Below are 22,230 nucleotides of genomic sequence, written 5' to 3'. Positions count from 1 at the left end.
TTATGCATTGTTGGAAGAGATGTTTCTCTTAGTCTAGTTGTGCAACTTCCTTTACTGATATTTGGAAAATGTCTTAGAGTTTGAATCTTGATCCCTAGTTTAAAACTACTCGAATCTTCTGCTTCATATTATCTGCCAGATGGAAAGCGTGCAGTAGCATAATGTCCTTAATATTTTTTTCCTTTTTTTTTTTTGTTTGGATAGATATGGATCGAAGGAAGCTTTTATTGATCTTATTGTTAGAGATGTCTCATTTAGAGACGATTTGCATTTGTACGATTCTTGTGTTGCTGATGCTAAGGGCAAAACAGAGACATGTTGAACGACGCACCTTGACTAACCGTTCACTTGTTAGACGAGAGATTAGTTTGTGTTATCTGAATGGTATAATAGGGAATACTGATGTTGAATGTGTCAACGAATTGAGAATGGATAGAAGGACTTTTGGCATATTATGTGACTTACTTCGTCAATATGGGAGGGTAAAAACGGATGGTTTGGTCTCTGTAGAGGAGCAGGTGTGTATGACTTTACAAATACTAGCACATCATACTAAGAATCGTAGTGTTGGTGGTAGATTTTATAGGTCGGGAGAGACTATAAGTAGGTATTTCAATAGTGTATTGCAAGGAATTTTGCGATTACAAGGTGTCCTACTAAAAGTCCCTCAACCTGTGCCTATTGATTCTACAGATCCTAGGTGGCGATGTTTTAAGGTATGTTGATAATTATTTTCATTTTCCCTAAGCTTTAACTCTTCATTCCCTTTGTATAAATTAACAAAAGCTTCCATTTTTTTTTAGAATTGCTTGGGAGCATTAGATGGAACACACATTGATGTGCATGTACCTGAAATTGACAAACCAAGATACCGAACTAGAAAGGGTCGAGTCGCAACTAATCTATTAGGTGTGTGTTCAGGAGATATGCAGTTCATATATGTGTTTCCGGGGTGGGAGGGTTCCGCATCAGACTCTAGAGTGCTACATGATGCAATTACTAGGCCTAATGGTTTTAAGGTGCCAACGGGTAAGATTATTAGTTAGTCTCAACTTTGTAAGTTAGGTCTAGTTTTGTTTGTGAACTACAAAATACTAATATAAGGTCTTTTTTTTTATTAGGTTATTATTACCTTGTAGATGGTGGTTATACAAATGGTGAAGGATTCCTTGCACCCTATAGAGGAATACCTTATCATTTATCTGAATGGGAAGGACGAACACCTTCTAATAAGGAAGAATATTTTAACATGAAGCATTCTAAGGCAAGGAATGTAATTGAACGTTGTTTTGGCTTGCTAAAAGGAAGGTGGGGGATACTAAGGAGTCCATCTTTCTATCCGATAACGACACAAGGTCGAATAATTACCGCTTGTTGCCTACTACACAATCTTATTAGGCAAGAGATGTCTGTAGATCCAATGGAGAATGTGCCAATAATAGAAGATGGACAAAATACAGAAGAAGGTGAATATGTTGGTAGTGTTGAAACATCTGACCAGTGGACTGCAAAGAGGAATGCCATGGCTCAGGAAATGTATAATGAGTGGAGAACAATTAGGAACCAGCAACCGAACTAGCTATATGTGTTAATGATAAGATTTTATTTTAGTTTTCCTTTTTATCATGCATATGTTGGATATTATTAAAATGATTGGATATTATGCAAATTGATTCTTTGTATTGTATTTTAGTACATTCAAATATTTTTTGTTTAGGTATGGATAACCACAATAATTTGAATGCTTCTCAAGAGCCAAAAGGAAGAGGGCGTAAATGGGAAGCATTTGAGGAAGAAGTATTACTATCCGTTCTTGAGGATTTTGTTGCTCGGAAGCAACGATGTGACACAGGTGCTTTCAAACAAGGTACTTTGATTGAAATAGCGAAAGCTGTCAATGTTTTATGTCCTAATTCAAATATAAAGGCAACTCCACATATTGAGTCAAAGTTGAAGAAATGGAAAAAAACATATAGTTTGGTCCTTGACATGATAAACACAAGTGGATTTGCATGGAATGATGTCAAAAAGTGCGTTGAAGTTGACAGTGATGACGCATGGCTTTCTTATGTGCAGGTTCATATCCTATTTTATTTATACATTAGTTATATTCTTGCTGCTATATTTGTTATGCATGCTAAATTTTAGTTTTGCTATGTTCATATAATCTTAGAAAAATAAAGAAGCTGATGGATGGAGAAGCAAACCTTTTCCACTGTACGATAGATTTGCATATATATTTGGAAAAGATCGGGCTACGGGTAATGTAGCCGAAACCCCTGCTGAAATGATGGAGGAACAAAGTCGTGATCAGGTTGGTGCAAGTGATATTGGAGGTGAAAATGTTGTATCTTCAATGAACCAACAAAGCCAACAAAGCACCCCATCTGAAAATAGCCAAAGAAAGAGGAAAAGAGCTATGGGAAATTCAAGTGATGGAACCGAGGCAATTATTAGTGGACTGAAAGAATTTTATGTTGAAAGTGGGAAGAGGATGCAAATGGTAACTGAAGCTTTAGTTCAAGGTACTGCAAATCATACTGACATAGCTAACGAACTTGAAGCAATGGGTCTTTCTCCTATGGATCAAATTGATGCATTGACTCTTATTTTGGAAAAACCACAAAATGTGGGAGTGTTCAGGGCAATCAATTCGGGACTCAAGAAAGTGTTCGTCCAAAGGCTTTTAAGCGACAAAGCAAGCGGATGAGTATATTATGTGGTGCCCTTAGACATGGATGTATTTTATTAATCGTACAATCTTAGGTTATGGCTTCTAACTTAGCTTTGCACTATGACGTATTTTGGCTAATGTTAACTAGGATTTTGTAAAGTATGGAGATCTACTTTGGAATGCTATACTATAGTTAACTGACATTTTGTAAAATATCCTGGATGAAAATTTAGTGAATGATGTATTTGTCGGACTAAGAAATCCTTGGATCAAGTTATGTTGATATAAGTATTTGATGGCTAATGACGTTTAATGTGTGATAAGAAGACAAATGAAATCAACTTTTAAGGGCAAGTTGTGGATTGATTACAATAACAATTCAAGAGATTAAACTCAGGGCAATGTGCCCAAATATTTGTAGTAATTTGTAAGATTGTTACTCCCATTTCAATTTCAATGCTGCTACACCTATGCCAACCCCAATTCCAATTCCAAACCCTCCAATTTTTAGGGCGTTGGACACATGTATTGGAGCTATTAAAATAGAACAATAATGTAATCCTAGTCTAAGCAAACACAAATATGGTGAATAATCCTGTTTTCATTATCCTGCTTCTTAGTCCGACACTGCACCAAACGCTTCACTAAGTTAGTCCAGCTTAGTCTAGTCTAAGCCAGTCCAACTTAGTCCCTGCAGCTAGTCCAGTCCGAGACAGTCCGGTGCAACAAACGCACCCTGAAAGTCTTGAATAGTCCGGCTTTTTATCCATTTTAGACTGGCAATTCAGACAAAAAAAAGAAGGGTAAATTACATTTTATGATCTCAGATTTGAGGTCTATTATAACCTTATACAACATTTTCAAAACATTTCATTTTCATACCTCAAGTACTATTTTATTTCAATATAATACATCCGTTACATTTGTCATCCATTGATCCGTTAAAAGTGAATACCACATTTGTGCCACGTGGCTACCAAATTTGTACCCCCACCTCCCCCGCAACCCCCCACCCCTCTTCTCCCTCACGAGCCTCCCAACCACCTCCCTCTCCTCCATATTCTTCACCTTCCCTCCCATCCAAAAACCTACCCCTCCCAATCTCCATAACCACCAGCGCACTATCCCTCCCAATCCCTAAACCCTCATTCTCTAAATCTCCCAATTCTTCTAATTCTTCTTCTTCCCCAAATCTCTGTAAAAAAATCTCTCTATTTTTGCTCTCAATCCGGGGAAAAAAAAAACCCCAGAAATTTCATGGATTTCGAAATTTTATTTCCCAAAATCTACACGGATTCAAAAATTCAAAACGGGAAGATGACATTACCAACGCTGCAGGACGTAGGAGGATCCTCCTGTAGATCCTTGAGTTCCTTCAAGATCCGGTTGGACGCTATCTGCGAAACCCTGGATAAATCAACACACATAGATCAAAATCCATAACCAAAACCCATGCGACACAACCAATAGCTTACACACCTACAAACAGAGCTCAATTCTCTCTCACTCTCTCTCTCTCTCTCACACACACATAGAAGAAGAAGAAGAAGAAGAGATCGTATTCGTACCTGATAGGACTAGTTACAGAGAGAGAATGAGACAACGGTGATGATGGCAACAAATCGAACCCCCCAGATCAACTCTGAGTACCGGGATGTGGGGGTGGGGTGGTTGCAAGGGAGGTGGGGTTGGGGTGGGATAGGGTGGGTTTTTGGATGAGAGGGAAGGTGAAGAGAGTGGAGGAGAGGGACGTGGATGAGAGGCTCGGGAAGAAGAAGAGGTGGGGGGGGGATAGCAGGTAAGGTGGGGGTGGGGTTCAAAGTTATCATTTTTTTTTTGTTGTTTTTTAATTAATTTTTTTTGCCACGTGGCACAAATTTAACGGATCAATAGATGAAAAATGTAACAGATGTGTTATATTGAATAAAAATAGTATTTGAGGTATGAAAGTGAAATATTTTGAAGATGTTACATGAGGTTACAATAAATCTCAAACCTAAGATAATAAAATGTAATTTTACTAAAAAAAAAATCATCAATTAAATCATGATCCTTCATTTTTCGTACTAGTGAATAGTTTGAACTGTGGAAGGAAAACTGCCAAATCTAAACTATTTAAAAAATAAATAAAATAAAATAAAAAAACGGAAATATAAAGGGCAGGCAACACATGAAATCCTACCAAACGACATCATCAACATAACGGCTACGTGGAAGAAGTGGAGCGCTGTTAGAATTTGAAATTTGAAATTTAAGAGTGAAATAAATAAAATAAAAAAAAGAAGCGGAAAACCAAAATCCTACAAATGCTGAAGGCTTTTCTACTTCTTTCAAACACTCTTCTTGAAGCACCCACACGCTCCCATCGATCCTCAACTTTCAATCCCCGAAATTCCTTCTCCAGATCAAAAGATTACAGCACTTGATTTCCTCATACGCACTAGAATCGATTTCTTCAAGGTGTTCCTTCTTACCCCTTTTTTTGTTTTTTGTTTTTTTTTTTTTTAATTTCTAATTTTTTGTTAAATAATTTTGTGCTTGAAGTTTGTATTTAGAACGTAAAGAGACATTCCTGAATTAGATTCGATTAATTTAATGATCTTTCTTGTTAATGTTTTTGTTTTGTTCCAAATTCTCATAAATCAAACAATTGGAAGACGTAATCTCTTATTCTAACATGGTTTTTAACGAATTGAAGTCCTAAATTTTTTTATCCAGGTTGGTATTCGAAAATCTCCCCGAAGATGAATGATCTAATGACCAAGTCATTCCTCAGTTACGTGGATCTCAAGAAGCAGGCTATGAAAGATCTCGAGTCCCAACCCGACCTCGAAATGGGGAAACTTGACGCCGCTGACGAACAGAACCTTGCCGGATTTTTTGAACAAGTGAACGCAATGAAGGCTGACATGGAAGAGATCACAAACCTCCTTGTTGACCTTCAGGACCTGAATGAAGAAACCAAGTCCACTCACAGTGCTAAAGTGCTCAGAGGGTTGAGAGACAGAATCAATGCTGATATGGTTACTATTCTGAGGAAAGCAAAAAGCATCAAAGCGAGTTTGGAGTCGCTTGATCGTTGTAACGTGGCTAATCGAATTGTGTCTGCGGCCTACAAGGAAGGAAGCCCTGTTGATCGAATGAGGATTTCCGTGACGAATGGTTTGAGAATTAAGCTGAGAGAGATTATGAATGATTTTCAGATCTTGAGAGAACAGATTGTTAAGGAGCACAAAGACGGTCTCAAGAGGAGGTATTTCAGTGCCACTGGGGAGGAAGCGAGTGATGAAGTGATTGATAAGATGATTTCGACAAATGGGCAGGTCAAAACTTTCGAAGGAAAGGCGGAGCTGGTGATGGAGAATCAGGAAAGGCATGAGGTCTTGAAGGACATACAGAGAAGCTTGACGGAGCTCCATCAAGTGTTCCTTGACATGGCTGTGTTGGTTGAAAAGCAAGGCGAACAGTTGGATGACATCGAACAGAATGTGGTTGGTGCTGGGGCTTATATTAATGATGGAACTAATGCGCTTTCTAATGCTAAGAAGATGAAAAAGAGAAGAGGAAAATGGGTTTGTTGGATTGGCGCTATTGTGTTGCTATTGTTGCTTGTGTGCCTGGTTTCCATCTTTGCTTAATTTCTGAAATTTTGGAGGTAAAAGTTCATATTCAACCATGGTTTGATTGTTACTGTAGATGGAATTTCGGCCGGTGGATTGCATCATTGCTTTACATTTGTCATCTAGAATGCAATGCGTGATGACATGGATCAGTTTTCTTTTCTGGAATATTTCTGATGAAATTTCTTCATCCTTGCACGTCTTTTTTCTTCCCGTTGTTTGTATTTTTCGGAAAGGAGGTTCTTTTGTTTGGATATGCTTGGCGTAGTTCTTACTTGTGATCTGAATGCCCTTTTGTAATTGGAGATTCAATTTGTTAGAATTGTTCATTGAAGCTGATGTTTGTTTCCTTTTCATGTCGTATCTATAAATATGTTAGAAAGTTATCTGTCGTCTTGGCCCAGGACTTGGAGAGCTTTAGGAGCTTTGGGCTCATAACCTAACATGTAAGGTTCGAAGTGAGGGTGTTCAATGAGTTCATTAGGACAGCGAGAGCTTGAAATTACTTTTAGTAGATATGGAGGCATACGAAGATTAAAATCTTTTAAAATCATGTTTTGGATACTTGTTGTACGAAAGCTTTGTCGGGTTTTGACCATTTATGTGATGACACATAGTTGGCAATAAGATATTTGTATCTTTTTCCCTCGTCCGGCCAGTAATTCCCCAATTGTGCCTGCAAGATAACTGAGAACTCAAAATATTGGACACATCAATAGGAGGAGTAATTAGTATCATCAATAACCTCAACCTCAAGTGGTTGCACCATTGCAGCCATGTTTGGTGGTTATTTGACTGCCACAGAGCGCTGCTGGCTGAGTTGGCAGTGCTGCAGCCGCTACTGGCTGGGCTGGCAATGCCGTGTTATCTGTTGGCATGTTTGGCAGTGTTGTTGGCGCTGCTGGATATGCTTGTAGTTTGGTCCAGTTCTGGTTTTCATTCCTTGTCTCTCCCTGAAGAGTAGGGTTGGAGGAAAACGAAGGATGAGGTTACATCCCTGGTGACATACATCTGTCAAGTGGGGGATGATAGCAACAGTACCCTTTTTGATGCACTTCATACCCCATAAAAATACAACAAAGAGCACAAGGGTCAAGTTTGATTTTTATGAAAGTGATCAAATCCGACACACCCAATGACATGGGTGGTATCATTAAGAGGGACGGTGAGGCTTGTAATAGTTTTTAAAAATCCAAGATTTTGGATGGCATCCAATTGATAAGATATGTAGCAGTTTGAATTGGGACATCCCAAGAGGAACATGGGACATTCGCACAAATTAACAAGGCCCGGCTAGTTTCTAAAAGATCTCAATGTTTTTGCTCTACCACCCTATTCTGTTGAGGGGTCTGAGGACAAGTAGTTTTACGGAGGATACCAAGATTAGTCAAATAATGGGCAAAATCATGATTAACATATTCTCTTCCAATGTCAGAACGCAAAATTTGCATTTTAGCATGAAAATGAGTCTGAACCATGGTGTGAAACACTTTGAAAGCCGAAAACACATACACTTTTATTCTTAAGAAGATACAGCCAGGTCATTTGTGTGCAATCATCCACAAATATCATAATCCATCGAATGCCAGAAAAAATAGTAATTAGAGATGGTCCGCAAACATCAGAGTGTATTAATCCAAAAGGAATAACGCTTTTATTAGAACTCAACGGATAAGAAACACGGTGACTTTTAGCAAGAATGCAAGTGCCACACTTAAAATCGGAACTAGAACATTCAACAAACAAATCCAAAAACATATTTGTAAATAACTGAAAGACCGATGACCTAAATGGTGATGCCACAACCATACTTGATGTCTCTTGTGATCAATTGTTCCTTGGACTAGATTAACATGGCCCGTACTGACATCATCCACAAAATAGAGATCCCCCTAGTACCATGACCAATGATCTTCTTCGTGAGAATATTCTAGATAAGACAAAACTTCAAATACATTAGTACACAATAATTGAATTGATTAGTACCTTGACTAGGAGACATCAATTTATGCTTTATTGGAGGCACAAGTAATATATTAGGTAAAAAGAAAGCCGAAGTAAGATGCGCAATGGCAGTTGCAGTAGTAGGAGAGGTTACACCACTCACATTGGTGATTTTATGTCGTAGTGGAGTGGTATCACATGCTAGATCATGAGGGTCATAAGTCATGTGGCTCGTAGCACCAGAGTCTATGATCCAATCACACTGAATATTATCACTATTCACATGTAAGGCATAGCCACAGTTACTTGATAACTCCAAAAAAAACTCAATTGCAATAGAAAAATTAGGAGGATTATCCTGAGATATTAAAGATAATTGAGACATCGAGGTTGTGAGATTCACTTGTCCTTGCTTGGTATCTTGCTTCTCTCGTTCCCGTTGTCTTTGAAGCTTTAAGGGTTCCCACCATTCAAGATAGCCACATAGTTGAAAACATTGGCTACAACCATGTCTCTCACTGCCATAGTAGGTGTAGCCATATGGGAATAGATGGCTTGGTCCGAGGGAGCCATGGGCCTTGCTGGGTCGTGGGGCTGTATGGCAGCAAATAGGGACCCCTAAGTTGGGCTTAGGCGCTGCAGTCCTAAGCTCAGTTTAACGGGCTTCTCTTGGGCTCGAGACGGGAACTTGAAGAAGGAGAGGCTCTCATTGCTGGGCGTGCAACCAAGGTAGCCCCACTACTCAAAGTTCTTGCACTATTGTTCATCACCGCATGTCTCATTGCTTATTTTCGAAGATAGGCAACAGTTTGTTCGACAGAGGGAAGGGGCTCAGTACATAGAATGCCATTACGAATTTTATCGAACGTGTCTAATCTTGCAAGCAATGTATAAACATGATCCGTCTAAACAATTTTATTATAAATTTCAATGTCAGTGTTGCACTTCATTGGGATTGGGTTGTCGATAATCAATTTCTTGCCATAGGGATTGAAGGTCATTATAGTATGCCTCCACTAGTCGTCTATCACACCTCATGCGAGAGGCCTTGTAGGCAAGATCGTAAACTTGAGAAATATCGGAGCCATCATAGTACGTGTAAGCAACGGCATCCCACACTTCCTTCACCATCGGTATTCGGAGAAAATACCCAATTAGATTGGGTACCATAGAGATTATTAGCCAACCTTTCACGATGGCATTCTCTATGCCCCACTTAGTGAGAGTTGGATCATCAGTAGGGGTTGAGGATTATTTCCAAACAAGTATTCCAACTTGTCTTTACCAGCAATAAACATCTTAACAATCAAGGACCGAACTCCATAATTGGCACCGTTAAGTTTGATACCAATCAATGCAGCGGATGAATCGTGATGGATGATATGTGTTACAACTTGTGGTAGAGTCATCGGGATTATTAGTGTTTAGGGTAGTAGTAGTAGGTATAACATCGGTTAGGGTGGAATCCGTGATGGGGATTTCACCATGAAGAGGCAGCAGATTTTCTATGAAGGCTCGAAATTTTTCTGAAGGGAACAGGCAAAGCAGAAATCTTAGGATCTCTGCTCTGATACCATGCTAATTTAGAGCTTATTTGGGCTTTCAATTCTTGATATCATTCTTCTCACAAATGAGGCAAATATATATAATGCAAACTTGATTTACAAGGTAAGAATATGCAACAATATTTATCCTAATTATACGGACTCTAACTGGAACAAATCCCCCTAAGTACACACGAAAGTCAAGTCACTCTAACACTAAATTCACATTTAAAACAATCCGATACACATTACATTCTTTTATTGGTCTTAGAACAAGAGTTCTGCTTGTAGAACTCCTGCACTTCGCAGTAATGTTTGCAAGAATTTGTCAGACAAAAGGCTCAAAATAAGTAATAGTTCATTTTCTTCGAGAAACCCAAATTTGAGTTCTCCCCGTACGTACGTGCATGGAACTAACAAGGTGGAAGGTCTTTAGGTGGAGGCAAGACAGAGTGATCAGAGTCTTTCCCATTTTCCACTACAAATGCAGTCTTCAAACCCCAGCTGGTATGCAGCTCCAAATGACAGTGCAGGAACCACACACCTAACGATGATCAAATGCCGTTCAAAAGATTAGTAAAATATCTAAAAATAACAAATAACTTGCTTAATTAGTAAATTTGAAGTTTCATGTAGCACACTATTTGGTTATGTCGATGTCTTTACCTGGATTGTCCGCCCTGAATCTTATCGCAGTCCAACCACCGGTGGGAACTCCAACTGTGTTTCTTTCAGGAGGATCCACCAAATTATACTTAGCCGTGTCGTTCTTGGGGTCAAAGTTCCCTATTCCAGAGCCAACAACAAAGAAATTGTAACCATGAAGGTGGAAGGGATGAGACTCCACTGTGAGGAGATTGGTGTCTTGTAGCACCAACTCTACTGTTGAATTGAAGGCAATCTTGCTAAGCCTGGTGCCTTGTTTTGTTCCAAGGTTGGATGTGAGTGGAGTACCAGTGTAATTGAAAGGCGTTGGAGGGTGGTCTGGGAAATCTGTGGTAAATATTCCTGTGGTGTTGAAATAATGAGCTTGAAGCAGCCCAATCTGTGGCATCACAAAAGTGATATTGTTTAAAGCAGCAGTGAGGTGTGTTCCATTCAGGCAAGTAGGGCAGGGGTTGATTCCTAAACCAATTGTGTAAAAGAGATGTCGATCAACTTTGAGAGGTACATTGGCTGGGAGCTGAGCTGTGTTTAGACTTCTTAGCTTGCCATTGTAGCTCAATGCGAAAGAACTGTTATTGAGTGCTGGAAGTTGAGGAAGGATTGGCTGTACATAAGTTGGGATGCCTTTATATTGTAGTATAGCAGTGGCAGTTTTGTTGTCAACGGAAACAGGTGCATCCATGAATGGCCTGGCAGCCATGAAATATCTGTTGGGCGCTTGAATTGCTTGAACAAGAACATTCGTAGTCTGACCTGGTGCTATCAGTATTGCTTGGGTTGTAAATGGTTTGGTATAGACCGCATCAATTTCTACCACCGTCAAAATGTGGCCAGCTATGGCGAAGAATAGCTCATCATTGAGTGCAGCATTAATGATTCGTAGCAGGTACGTCTTTCCTTGTTCAACCTCTAATACATAGGTATCTGAGATAGCAACAAACAAGAAATTACAAGAAGCATCTTGAATATCTGGTGTCTAAGAATCTCTCTTTAGAAGGAGCTGGCTTACGTTTTTCAGAACATGGAAACAGAGGACCTGGCTTCCCATTGATGGTATGTGCATCTGACATATCTGGTGGCAATCCAAGTAAGTTCCCTTTCTTAACAACCTCTTCGACGTCGTTATTCCACCATTCTCCTACAGCATTGACAAGAAACAATACAATTATTTTCTGCATATAATCTTAATTTTTCTACCTAAATTTCAAAAACTTGTGGTCGCACTCTCCCACCTAAGACAATGTTAGCTTCACTGTAAGGCTGAGGAAATGGAAATCCAACCCCTTGTTTCGGCATGATGACAATCGCTCCGTGGACAGTAGCTCTTAGCCAAAAGATGTGAGCATGCCACCAAAGTGTTCCCCTTTGCCCGGTTACAGTAATATTGTAGGTATAGCTGTTCCCTGTTTTGATAGGGCATTGTGTGATGTAGGCGGGCCCGTCTGCCCACCCATTGCGATATTGCTTCAGTCCATGCCTGCAAAAATCCACCAAATTGTTCATCAGTACAACCCAAATGTTCGTATTAATCATGCTAAATTAGTCAAATAAATTCAAATATAAATATTCTTACCAATGAATTGACATGTTATATTTTGCATGGTTGGTAACATTTATAAGAAGTGTATCTCCTTCACTAGCATAAACTGTAGGTCCAGGGAACCTCCCATTTACTATAACAATTGGCTTCGAATGGCACAACCTGCTCACATTCTTCACTTGAACCTGAAAATGAACTTATAAATCAGTAAATAAATGGATAAATAAACTTATAGTCTGCATGTTAAGGCTGCCATTACGAATTACTCACATCGAATTGATACTTCTTCAAAGCAGCTTCACCCGGAGTTAAAAAGAACCCAACAAAGCATAAGAGAAGACCAGAACCCCAGCAGAAATTGTTGGTTTTCACCATTTTTTTAGACCGGATTGTTTGTATACAATGGAAAATTTTGTAGGGATCGGACATGATAGAAGGTCAAGGTCTAATGGTTTTATAAGGCTGGCCAAAGTTCTAAAAAAATTTAAGCATTCTATCGAGGCCGTACAGGTTGGATATGGAAGCTTTGAAGCAAACGACTGATGGGGACTTAGGACTCTGGTGTTACGAAAACTTGAGTTGCTGATGACCATAATTAATCTTGTTACTTTAGTGCTTGGGAAAGTATATTTATAAGCAAAGAGAGCTATATGTGAATCCAAACAAAGCTCTATGAGCTTTAACGTCAAGAAAATGGTTGCCGTCAAGTGTATTATATTTCTTGTTAATATATGCACTTCCTCATCTTCTGGGAGCATCATATTGATTTGTTTGCAAGCATACAAAGGTTTAATTCTACCTAAATAGGAAACTTCCTCTTATTCTACAGTCTAACATATTATGTTGTTAAAATTGTTAATTCGAATTCAAATTGTTAGATTAATATAGATCCAACTATAAAGTATACGTAGGTGGTCAAAATTTAAATCTTTTAGTTTAAATGCTAACAAGAACAAGAGCTTTCCATTTAATACGGGAAGGGAAACAAGAAGAACCTTGCTTCTAAGCCTTGGAATCAATTGTTTATTCCATATTTGGTTGTTATACTGCATGCTTATTGAGGACAAAAGCTTGCAATACCATCTCAAAATGGTAACTGATCAACATATAGTTGGTGCCTAGTTGTTTGGTAGGAACATTTAAACATTTCACCCTATTTTTCTTCGGTTGGGTCACTTCTCGAGCTCCTTAAAAATTATTGTTCATTCTTATGAAAATTCCTGGATCCGACCTTGCAACGGGAGGAGCTCTCAGCGTCTCATGTGTGACATTGTAGTCTTAAATGTTTCATAAGTCGTCCACTGCTCAGTTAGTAAAAGTAGAAAGATGAAATGTTTTTCCACTTAGCTTGTCTTACAGCCCAAGTTTTTCCGTCTTACAGCCCAAGTTTTTACCACTTAGCTTGTTTCCCGTACAAACTTATGACACCATTGCGCCAACTCTACTACTTTCACACCTTTCCTTCTCATCCATGATTCCTGAAAATTTAGGCATCTTTTGGTATAAAAGATTTGATTGGAATTGATTACTCTCCGAATTCCAAGGAATATATTTTGACTGTAGAGGGGAATGATTTTTCATTTTAAGGGGATTAAAAGATGATTAGACATGAAGAGGGCTTCTTCCATCTAGGGGATGATTGGAATTGATAAGTTTTCGTAGTGAGTAATTATTCTCCTACATCTAGATTGGTTACAATTTTTTTCATTCTTTAAACATACTTTAGATTAGTGATTTATTTATCCATTCTAATTCAATCATATATAACAAATGAGGTCTTAGTAACCTAATTTAAGTTTTTTATTTATTTTTTATTTTTTATTATTATTATTTTTTCTTTCTCTTTTAAGACTCTATCTTACCACCCTTCTTCATCCCTCATTTTTCCAATTATCAACCACAAAAATTAAAAACTGAAAAATGAATAGTTATCAAACAAACTCTTAGTTTGTAGGTTGGTGGGGACGTTCGTATTTTTTTAAGGGGACACTTTGGATGAGATCCCTAACTATCAATATTTTTTTATTGAAACCTTGTTGGTTTTTAGTTTATTTTATTTTATTTTATTTTATCAAAATCCCTGACATTAATGTAATAATGTAAGTTACTACAGTTTTAAATTAAAAATTAAAAATTGAAATTTGTATTTGTTTATATTAATGAGATTTTAAATAAAACCTGTACTTTGTGGGATTAAAAATAATAAAATATAAAGTATACTCTCTATTATATTGTGTGTGTGTGTGTGTGTGTGTGTGTGTAGGTACATTCATCTAAATTAACAAAAAAAAAAAAAAATATTGTACCAAAACAAAACATGGTTACATTCTTCAAAACCACAGGAGAAAAAAAGATATTAGGCTTAATAACATTAGTAAATTTGTTCGATTAAACTTGACATAGATACTATCACATCCCGACCCATTGTCCACTTTGGGCCCCGATCACACCTTCACGGTTTTCTTTTTGGGAACTCACACAAGAACTTCCCAGTGGGTCACCTATCCTGGGATTGCTCTCACCCGAACTTGCTTAACTTCGGAGTTCCGATGGAATCCGAAGCCAGTGAGTTCCCAAAAGGCCTCGTGCTATATGGAGGTGGACATGTACATATAAACCACATCACCCCCTCTCCGTTGGTTGATGTGGGATGTCACAATCCATCCCCTTAGGGGCCTGACGTCCTTATCGGCACACTCGCACCACACGGCAGAGTGGTTTTGATACCAAATTGTCACATCTCAACCCAGGCTCTAACACATCCCGGGCTTGACTCTGTCGTAACACGATATTGTTTGCTTTGGGCCCCAACCACGCCCTCACGGTTTTGTTTATGGGACCTCACACTAGAACTTCCCAGTGGGTCACCCATCCTAAGCAATCCCAGGATGGGTGACACACTGGGAAGTTCTCGTGTGAGTTCCCAGAAACAAAATTGTGAGGGTGTGGTCGAGGCCAAAAGTGGACAATATCGTGTTACGGCGGAGTCGAGCACGGGATGTGGTGGAGCCCGGGTCGAGATGTGACAGATACATTCTAAAAAACCTATGAAAAAGAATGTACCCATATAAGTTAAATGGATTAAAAAAAATTTGAATGGATTTTATATTGAAAAATTGGGTTTATTTTATATTAAAAATTGGTATTTTACATATAACAAATTGGTATATTTAAGAATGGATACATATAAGATTTAAAAAATTGAAAATTATATGAATGGGTACATTTAAGATTAAAAAACTTGAAATTTTTTTTTTATTAAAAAAAAGAAAAAAAAAAGGAAAACTAATGGGTACAAACTTGTTCTAATTTATTTATTTATTTTTATTTTGAAAATGTTTGAATTGAAATTTAATTAGGAGTTTAAAAGGGGTGTGAGTATTAAAACCCTAAATCAATTACTAATTTTTATTCTAAAAAATTATGTAATAAACATGTAAATTCATTATCACATTAATGCTAGGGACACGAAGAAGGAAATTCCAAGTTGATTTCTGTTACTTTACATGGTTTGCCCTCTGTATATGAATCTTTCATTGATGTGATTCAATTTCAATTTGGTTCTACTACTGTTGATGAACTCCATGGCCTTCTTCTAAGCAGGGAAATTCAATTGACTAATTGTAAGAAAAACTCTTCTTCGGTGCCGATTCAAGCTTTTATTCCTCTGTTGGAATTATTCCAACACCAACCGGTGATTCAGGCTCTCAGGCCTTCTTTACTCAGAGCGGATCCAATTTCAATTCCTTTGGTAATCAGAATTGTGGAAATTTTTTAAACCCTATGAATTTTCAGAATTGTGGAAATTAGAGGTATAATCAAGGCTATCAGGGCAATCAAATGTACAATCGAGGCAATCAAGGCAATCAGAGGTACAATCATGGCTCTCGCTCTCCGTTTAACAATTATAGCAGAAGGATTTCAAATATGTTGCCAAATGTATCATGAAGCTGTAAAGTGCCCTCAACGCATGAATCCAACCTATGGCTCCAAGAATTCTCAGACTGCATACAATGTCACTACTACTCCTACATGGCTTCTTGATTATGGTGCTAGTTCACATATGACCAACTCGTACACAAACTTGTAAAAACCTGAGTTTTACAATGGTCCTAAGCAAGTCTATATCGGTGATGACAAAGGTTTGCCTATACTTAATTCTGGTTCTTCTACCATGAATACCGCCTCTCATTGCTTTGAACTCAAAAATGTCTTGCATGTTCCTACTCTTAAGCAAGATTTGATTTTTGCCAATAAGTTCATACTTGACAATTGGTTTTCTATTCATTTATATCTTTTTCACTTTATTGTGAATGATCTTTCTTCGGAGAAAAATGCTCTTTAAAGTCCTTATGAAAGCTGGATTCTATCCATTTCATGCTTCTATTATTACTGAAAATCAACAAGCTTTTGTAGCATATGCTAAAGCTTCTTAGGATATTTGGCCTCAATGATTGGGCCATCCTGCTTTCAAAATACTAAATAAGCTAGCATCTAAGTCCTGTATTTCAAGTACAATAAATAAGTTTGTGTTCTAGTTGTGCTTTAGGCAAATGTTCTAAGTTGTAATTGCTCCTGTTTCTTGTACTTTAAGTAAACCTCTAGAACTCTTGCACACAAATGTATGGGGTCCTGCATCACTTTTTTTGTAAATGGACATATATTATGCCATCTTTGTTGATGATTATACAAAGTGCACTTGGTTTTCCCCTCTTAAATCCAAGTCTAATGTGTTTGATTCATTTGTTCATTTCAAAGCTTTGGTTGAGAATTTGCTCAGTTCTAGGATTGTCACTTTAAGATCTGATTATGGTGGAGATTTCTTAAATCTTAAGTTCCTAATTATCTCCAAATGCATGGTATTTCTCATCAACTTAGCTGCCCTCACACACCAGAGCAAAATGGTTGTGCTGAGCGCAAGCATAGGCATCTGGTTGAAACTGCTAAGACATTTCTAGCAGCTTCCAAAGTTCATAAGTCCTATTAGGTTGAAGCATTTGCTACAGTTATCTATCTCACCAACAGAATACCCACTAGCACAAAATCATCTCCTCGGGAATCATTTTTTCATAGATCTCCATACTATACATCTTTGAAATTTTTTGGCTATAGATGCTTTCCATGGTTGAAGCTTTATACGACATCCAAACTTGATCCTAAAAGTGAAGAATGTGTCTTCTTGGGTTATAGTCTGAATTAATAAAGGGTACAAGTGTCTTGACTCTCTCACTAGAAGAATGTACATCTCAAGGCATGTGATATTTGATGAAATTACCTTTCCTTTTCTTTAAAAGGAACTCACTGTGAAATTAAGTTCTATTTTCCCCTATGTCACAACACACTAATGCCATCTCCATTACCTTAACCTTTCCTACACTCAACTCAATTACCCATTCTCCTACACCTGTGACTCAACCTATATCTTCACCTTCACCTAGTTCTACATCTACAGTCCTTATTACTGTACATATCCCTATCCATACACCTATACTTGCACCTCAATCATCATTACCAGAATCTCATGCTTCATTGCCTACAACTAACACTCGTGCAATGCAAACCAAATCCAAATCTGGTATCTTCAAACCTAAAACTCTTCTAGCTACAAAGCATCTTTTTCCCTCTTATATGTCTTAAGATTATACACCCTCAACTTATCTCCAAGCATCCAAACACTCTCATTGGAGGCAGGCAATGCAAGAAGAATTTAGTGCTCACATTCAAACTGGTACTTGGTTTCTGGTTCCTACAAGTTTTTCTTAGAATTTAGTTAGTGCAAAATTGGTGTTTAGAATAAAAGGAAGCCAGATGGTACCATTGATAGGTACAAAGCCAGGTTTGTTGCCAAAGGATTTCACCAGCAACAAGGATTGGACTACACTGAAACCTTTAGTCCAGTTGCCAAGCCTGTCACTATTAGACTTCTGCTCATTTTGGTAGCCAAGTTTAATTGGTTTCTTAATCACCTTGATGTGAGTAATGCATTTCTGCACGGAATTTAATAGAATCGGGCTTGGTATGAAAAAGTAACCAATGCTTTACAGTCTTTTAGCTTCTCAATTCATAAAATTATCATTCTTTATTTGTAAAGAAGGATCCAACTTTAGTCTTCATCTTGGTCTATGTTGATGATATTATTCTTATTGGTCCTAATACTCATGTGTGTCAAGATGTTATTTCTCAACTCAGTGGATTATTTCCTATTAAGATCTGAGATCACTTCGCTATTTTCTTGGCATTGAGGTCAAGAAATCATCATCTAGTATATTAATCTCTCAAACCAAGTACATTTTAGACTTGCTTAATAAGGCTAATATGAATGGTTCAAAGCCTTGTGTTACTCCACTCAACACTTCTATGTTGGATCATCATTCTCCTTTACTTGCCAATCCTAAGGAATATAGGTCATTGGTTGGTGGCTTACAGTACTTAACTTCGACAAGGCCAGATTTATCATTTGCAGTGAATTTGGTATGTTAGTTCAAAAAAGTCCAAGACCGTCACATTCTCAAGCAGTTAAGCATATTCTCTAATACCTTAAAGGGACACTCTCTCTTGATTTATGGTTTTCAAAGTGTTATAAACCTCTCACTATCACTACATTTTCAGATGCAAACTAGGTTGGCTGCAGTATAGACAAAAGGTTTACTGGCGGATTCTGTGTTTTTCTGGTAGATTTTCTTATCAGTTGGAGTGCCAAGAAACGACCAACCGTGGGAAGATCTTCCACATAAGCAGAGTATAGGTCACTTGCCAACACTGCAGCAAAATTGACATGGATTTGCAAGTTATTAGTTGATGTTGGTCTTGTTCTTCCATCTCCACCACAGCTCTGGTGCGATAACATTTCTGCAATCGCCTTAGGTTGCAAGGACTAAACTTATGGAAATTGACTACCATTATATAAGGGAGAAAGTGTTAGCTAAACAATTGGTTGTTCTTTTTAGAGGGGTGAAGAAGCTTACGCCCTGGAGTTTGGTGGGAGAAAGGTGTCGAGGGGTGTAGGATTGAAGGGGTGGGACCCACATTTTTCCATGTGTTATATTTTGTCTTTCGCAAGCATAAATGCTTGTTCCATCTTTGTTTAGTCAACATTTAACGGTCAAACAAATAGATTGACTAACATAGGTATAACATTGAACCAGTTCGTAAATTTATGTATATCATTACAATGTTCAAAAGATAATGTAAGAGTTTAGTATGTGACCTAAACTTGAGGGTGTAAAATGTAGTTTATCATTTAATTTATTTTTTCAATCAACATTTTTACTAATCCCCATGTCACATGTATTGGGTAACGCTAGCTAGGGAGACTAAATTGTAGACAAGATTTTGAAAACTAAAGGACATGGAAGTTGAATATTGGTTTATCACTTAAGCATTTGTAAATAGCATTACCCCAAGTGTATTTCTTTGGTACACAAAACTAAAATTATTATTAATTTTTAGTTGACAAACTATTTAATTATAAAAACAAAGGAAGAAACATAGTGTGATTTTAAAATAATTAAAATTTTAGTTCGGGTGTTAGTAAAGTATATGTGGCAAGAAGAGATATGTTAAGTGAGAAGAGTGATAGCATTAATTTCTCTCAGTAGTTTCTAATGGTTTTACCGTTTTGAAAGCATGAAAAGAAATTATTTGAATTGAGGTCAAAACATTTTCCTGTCCTTATTAATTACCTTTGTAAATTTGCCCTTCAGGATGACTTGGCTGCTAGTTGGCTTTAATGAGGGTGCATGTACCATTTTCTGTCGTCCTCATCCTAAACGAATTGGCCAGAGAATTTGCATGCATCTGTATTGGCTCTCTGGTATCCGTCACCATATACCTTAATAGCCAAAAAGCTGTGGAGAGCTCCAAGCATATATACATATATGATACATCTAGGGCAGGGCTCAAAACCATTGAAGAAGGGCTAGATATCAGTTGAGAGTTAGGATAAGATGGCCTCAGGAATGGTAACACTACTGTTGCTCGTGTTATTTTTTGGTTTCAGAAACAATGGCAGCTGCAGCAAAGTCCTGGCCAGCAAAGAAGAAGACTTGGAATTGGAAGGACAACTTCAGATTCTTAACAAACTTCCCGTCAAAGCTATTCGGGTACTCTTGGTAGAATAACGTTTTTAATGGAAGTGTTTGACTTAGTAGAAATTGTACAAAAACACACACACACACACACACCACCATTCAATTGAGATTTCTGCAATTTTGTTTTTATAATATTTCATTTTAGCGACCTTTTAATTAGTCTAATTTTTTATTTTAGCAACATTTTAATTAGTCTGATCTAAATTATGTGAAGAGGAGGGAGCACATGTAGTTAAGAGGGATTAAAGACTCTTGCAAAATTCATATGGATTTTTAAAGAATTTGAATGGATTGTGGTGGAAGGATGTGAAATCCTAGGGGGGGTGAGGTTGGATTCTTTTTAGTATTGGTTATATATACTTTTGGCTCTTAAATCTCACAAAATCCACAACTTATTGAAATCCTCCAAAATCTTAATTTTTTGAATACGCTTGGATTTGGATGGATTTTAAAATCCTTTAGAATCTTTTAATTGACTACACCTAGATTTTAAAGGATTCTAAAATCCTTTAATTGACTACATCTAGATTTGAATGGATTCTAAAATCCTTTGAAATCTTTTAATTGACTACACTAGGATTTTAAAGTCTTTTAAAATCCTCTCAAATCCAAGTTTGACTACACCCCCTAAATTTGCGCTAATCTGTAATTTAAAGCCAAATTTTAGTTCATTTGTAGGTTATTATATCATTTTTACTTTTTATATAACAAATGAAATTTTAAATAGAAATATGGTTTTTTTACTTCTTGTCCACCGCGCGAGAAAAACTTGTATGGGGCTTGACTTGTCACTGGATTTCGCTAAATGACACTACAATCCACTTAAAACTCGCCACGTGGCAAGTCTTAAATATATTCTTTTATCATTCTTTTATATTTAAAATTTTTATAATTATTTTTTTAACTAATTAATATATTATGTTATGTTTCCTTTTTTATTTCTTTCCCCCCTATTTTTTTTCTTCCCAAATCCCCCCCCCCCCCACACTTTGTTTTGCCGTAGGTCTTAGGACTCCCTCCCCTTTCTTTCTTTCTCAGTTTTGTTTCATTGTTTCTTTTTTTCTTTTTTAAAAAAAAAAAAAAAAAATTGGGTTATGCACCCACTCCAAGTTTATCATGGAAAGCAACCATAAGTTTCTTTTCTTTCTTTATACAATAGTTACTGTGCACACTCCAGATTATCGAGTCAATTTTTTTATATTTGTTATCTTTCACTTTGTTTTGATCGTAGTAACTTTCTATTTTCAAGAAAGTACTTCTCTACCAAATATAATTAAGAACTATAGATAATACTATTTGAAATAAAACTTTGATCAAAACATTAGCTATTAAAAAACTTGATATCCCAGGTGAATGTAATAGTTATTTTGACTAATTGTCAAGCAACCAAACTACATAAATAAAAAGAAAAAAAAAATCCCACATTGTCTCTTCAATTCGTCCATCTTCAATCCATGAGCTCTATGTTTCCAGCATCTGCGCATTTTTCTAAGAATTCTTGAAGTTGAAGAGCTAAAGTTGTGTTATCCAAGATGTCTACTGCCATTAACCTAAATCAATAAACAAAATGTTAGAATGATAACACAAATTGTGACTTATAACTCCAAATATAAGTTTCAATACAAACCTGATTGTAAAAGTCATGAAATGATGGACACAAGGTTGTCATATTTGATGGAGCATTGATATACTCTTGATTATGTTGCCTTGCAAGTGTACATAAATTCATTACATAATAATATAGTATGTTCACAATAAAAAGTATAAAGTACCATATTGAATGAGTATTACCAGAAACTACAGTATTAGGTGGTGACAGTTTCGAGGTATATCTAACTTTTGCCACTTTCTTCGATTTTTCCAAAGCACTCTTCAATCTCTTGTTGGTTCCCCCTTTAGCTCTCATTGTTGGAGGATCCAATATATGTTGATCATCATCTTGAACACCGGAAGTAGATAGGCTATTTTTCTTTTTAACCTTATCCGAGGCTTTCTTTGCTTTTATGTCCTTTTCAACCAACTTCATTGCCTCTGATAATTTTTCACTAACAACGTGAGCACCCCAATCACTCATTGACGCTAAGCTAAAAAGACTATTTCCTTTATGCATCAATTGACTGAGACGTAATGATTGAGCAGACTTCAGATTTCC

The 22,230-nt window shown here is 37.1% G+C and overlaps 4 protein-coding genes across 4 annotated transcripts; 3 read left to right on the top strand and 1 right to left on the bottom strand.

Moving 5' to 3' along the window:
• Positions 1 to 926: 926 nt before the first annotated feature.
• LOC137725034 (protein ALP1-like) lies at positions 927 to 1,579 on the top strand. Its single transcript, XM_068463643.1, has 2 exons — positions 927 to 1,029; positions 1,122 to 1,579. The coding sequence occupies exons 1-2, from the start codon at positions 927 to 929 to the stop codon at positions 1,577 to 1,579; spliced, it is 561 nt and encodes a 186-aa protein (XP_068319744.1).
• A 140-nt stretch (positions 1,580 to 1,719) lies between these two features.
• On the top strand, positions 1,720 to 3,121 carry LOC137727144 (uncharacterized). The gene is made up of 2 exons (XM_068466083.1): positions 1,720 to 2,076; positions 2,174 to 3,121. The coding sequence occupies exons 1-2, from the start codon at positions 1,720 to 1,722 to the stop codon at positions 2,708 to 2,710; spliced, it is 894 nt and encodes a 297-aa protein (XP_068322184.1). The 3' UTR covers positions 2,711 to 3,121.
• Positions 3,122 to 4,898: 1,777 nt separating this feature from the next.
• Positions 4,899 to 6,878, top strand: LOC137726958 (syntaxin-112-like). Its single transcript, XM_068465906.1, has 2 exons — positions 4,899 to 5,134; positions 5,393 to 6,878. Exon 2 carries the CDS (start codon positions 5,419 to 5,421, stop codon positions 6,310 to 6,312), a length of 894 nt encoding a protein of 297 aa, XP_068322007.1. The 5' UTR covers positions 4,899 to 5,134; positions 5,393 to 5,418; the 3' UTR covers positions 6,313 to 6,878.
• A 3,011-nt stretch (positions 6,879 to 9,889) lies between these two features.
• LOC137726275 (laccase-11-like) lies at positions 9,890 to 13,725 on the bottom strand. The gene is made up of 6 exons (XM_068465177.1): positions 12,259 to 13,725; positions 12,022 to 12,173; positions 11,681 to 11,925; positions 11,458 to 11,586; positions 10,449 to 11,372; positions 9,890 to 10,326 (listed from the first exon to the last, which is right to left on the bottom strand). The coding sequence occupies exons 1-6, from the start codon at positions 12,415 to 12,417 to the stop codon at positions 10,196 to 10,198; spliced, it is 1,740 nt and encodes a 579-aa protein (XP_068321278.1). The 5' UTR covers positions 12,418 to 13,725; the 3' UTR covers positions 9,890 to 10,195.
• Between the last annotated feature and the right edge of the window lie 8,505 nt (positions 13,726 to 22,230).

This window comes from Pyrus communis, chromosome 2 (assembly GCF_963583255.1).
Source record: "Pyrus communis chromosome 2, drPyrComm1.1, whole genome shotgun sequence".
Classification (NCBI taxonomy): Eukaryota; Viridiplantae; Streptophyta; class Magnoliopsida; order Rosales; family Rosaceae; genus Pyrus; species Pyrus communis.
Note: the sequence above shows the minus strand (reverse complement) of the source record. Positions and strands in the feature narration are given on the sequence as shown.

Excerpts from the sequence above, each read along its gene's own strand:
- LOC137725034 (XM_068463643.1), top strand. The coding sequence starts at position 927 with ATGCAGTTCATATATGTGTTTCCGGGGTGGGAGGGTTCCGCATCAGAC. Across the intron at positions 1,030-1,121 it reads TGGTTTTAAGGTGCCAACGG|GTTATTATTACCTTGTAGAT; the intron begins GTAAGATTATTA and ends TTTTTTTATTAG.
- LOC137727144 (XM_068466083.1), top strand. The coding sequence starts at position 1,720 with ATGGATAACCACAATAATTTGAATGCTTCTCAAGAGCCAAAAGGAAGA. Across the intron at positions 2,077-2,173 it reads CATGGCTTTCTTATGTGCAG|AAAAATAAAGAAGCTGATGG; the intron begins GTTCATATCCTA and ends ATATAATCTTAG.
- LOC137726958 (XM_068465906.1), top strand. The coding sequence starts at position 5,419 with ATGAATGATCTAATGACCAAGTCATTCCTCAGTTACGTGGATCTCAAG.
- LOC137726275 (XM_068465177.1), bottom strand. The coding sequence starts at position 12,417 with ATGTCCGATCCCTACAAAATTTTCCATTGTATACAAACAATCCGGTCT. Across the intron at positions 11,587-11,680 it reads TGAAGCTAACATTGTCTTAG|GAGAATGGTGGAATAACGAC; the intron begins GTGGGAGAGTGC and ends TCAATGCTGTAG. Across the intron at positions 10,327-10,448 it reads ATTCAGGGCGGACAATCCAG|GTGTGTGGTTCCTGCACTGT; the intron begins GTAAAGACATCG and ends GATCATCGTTAG.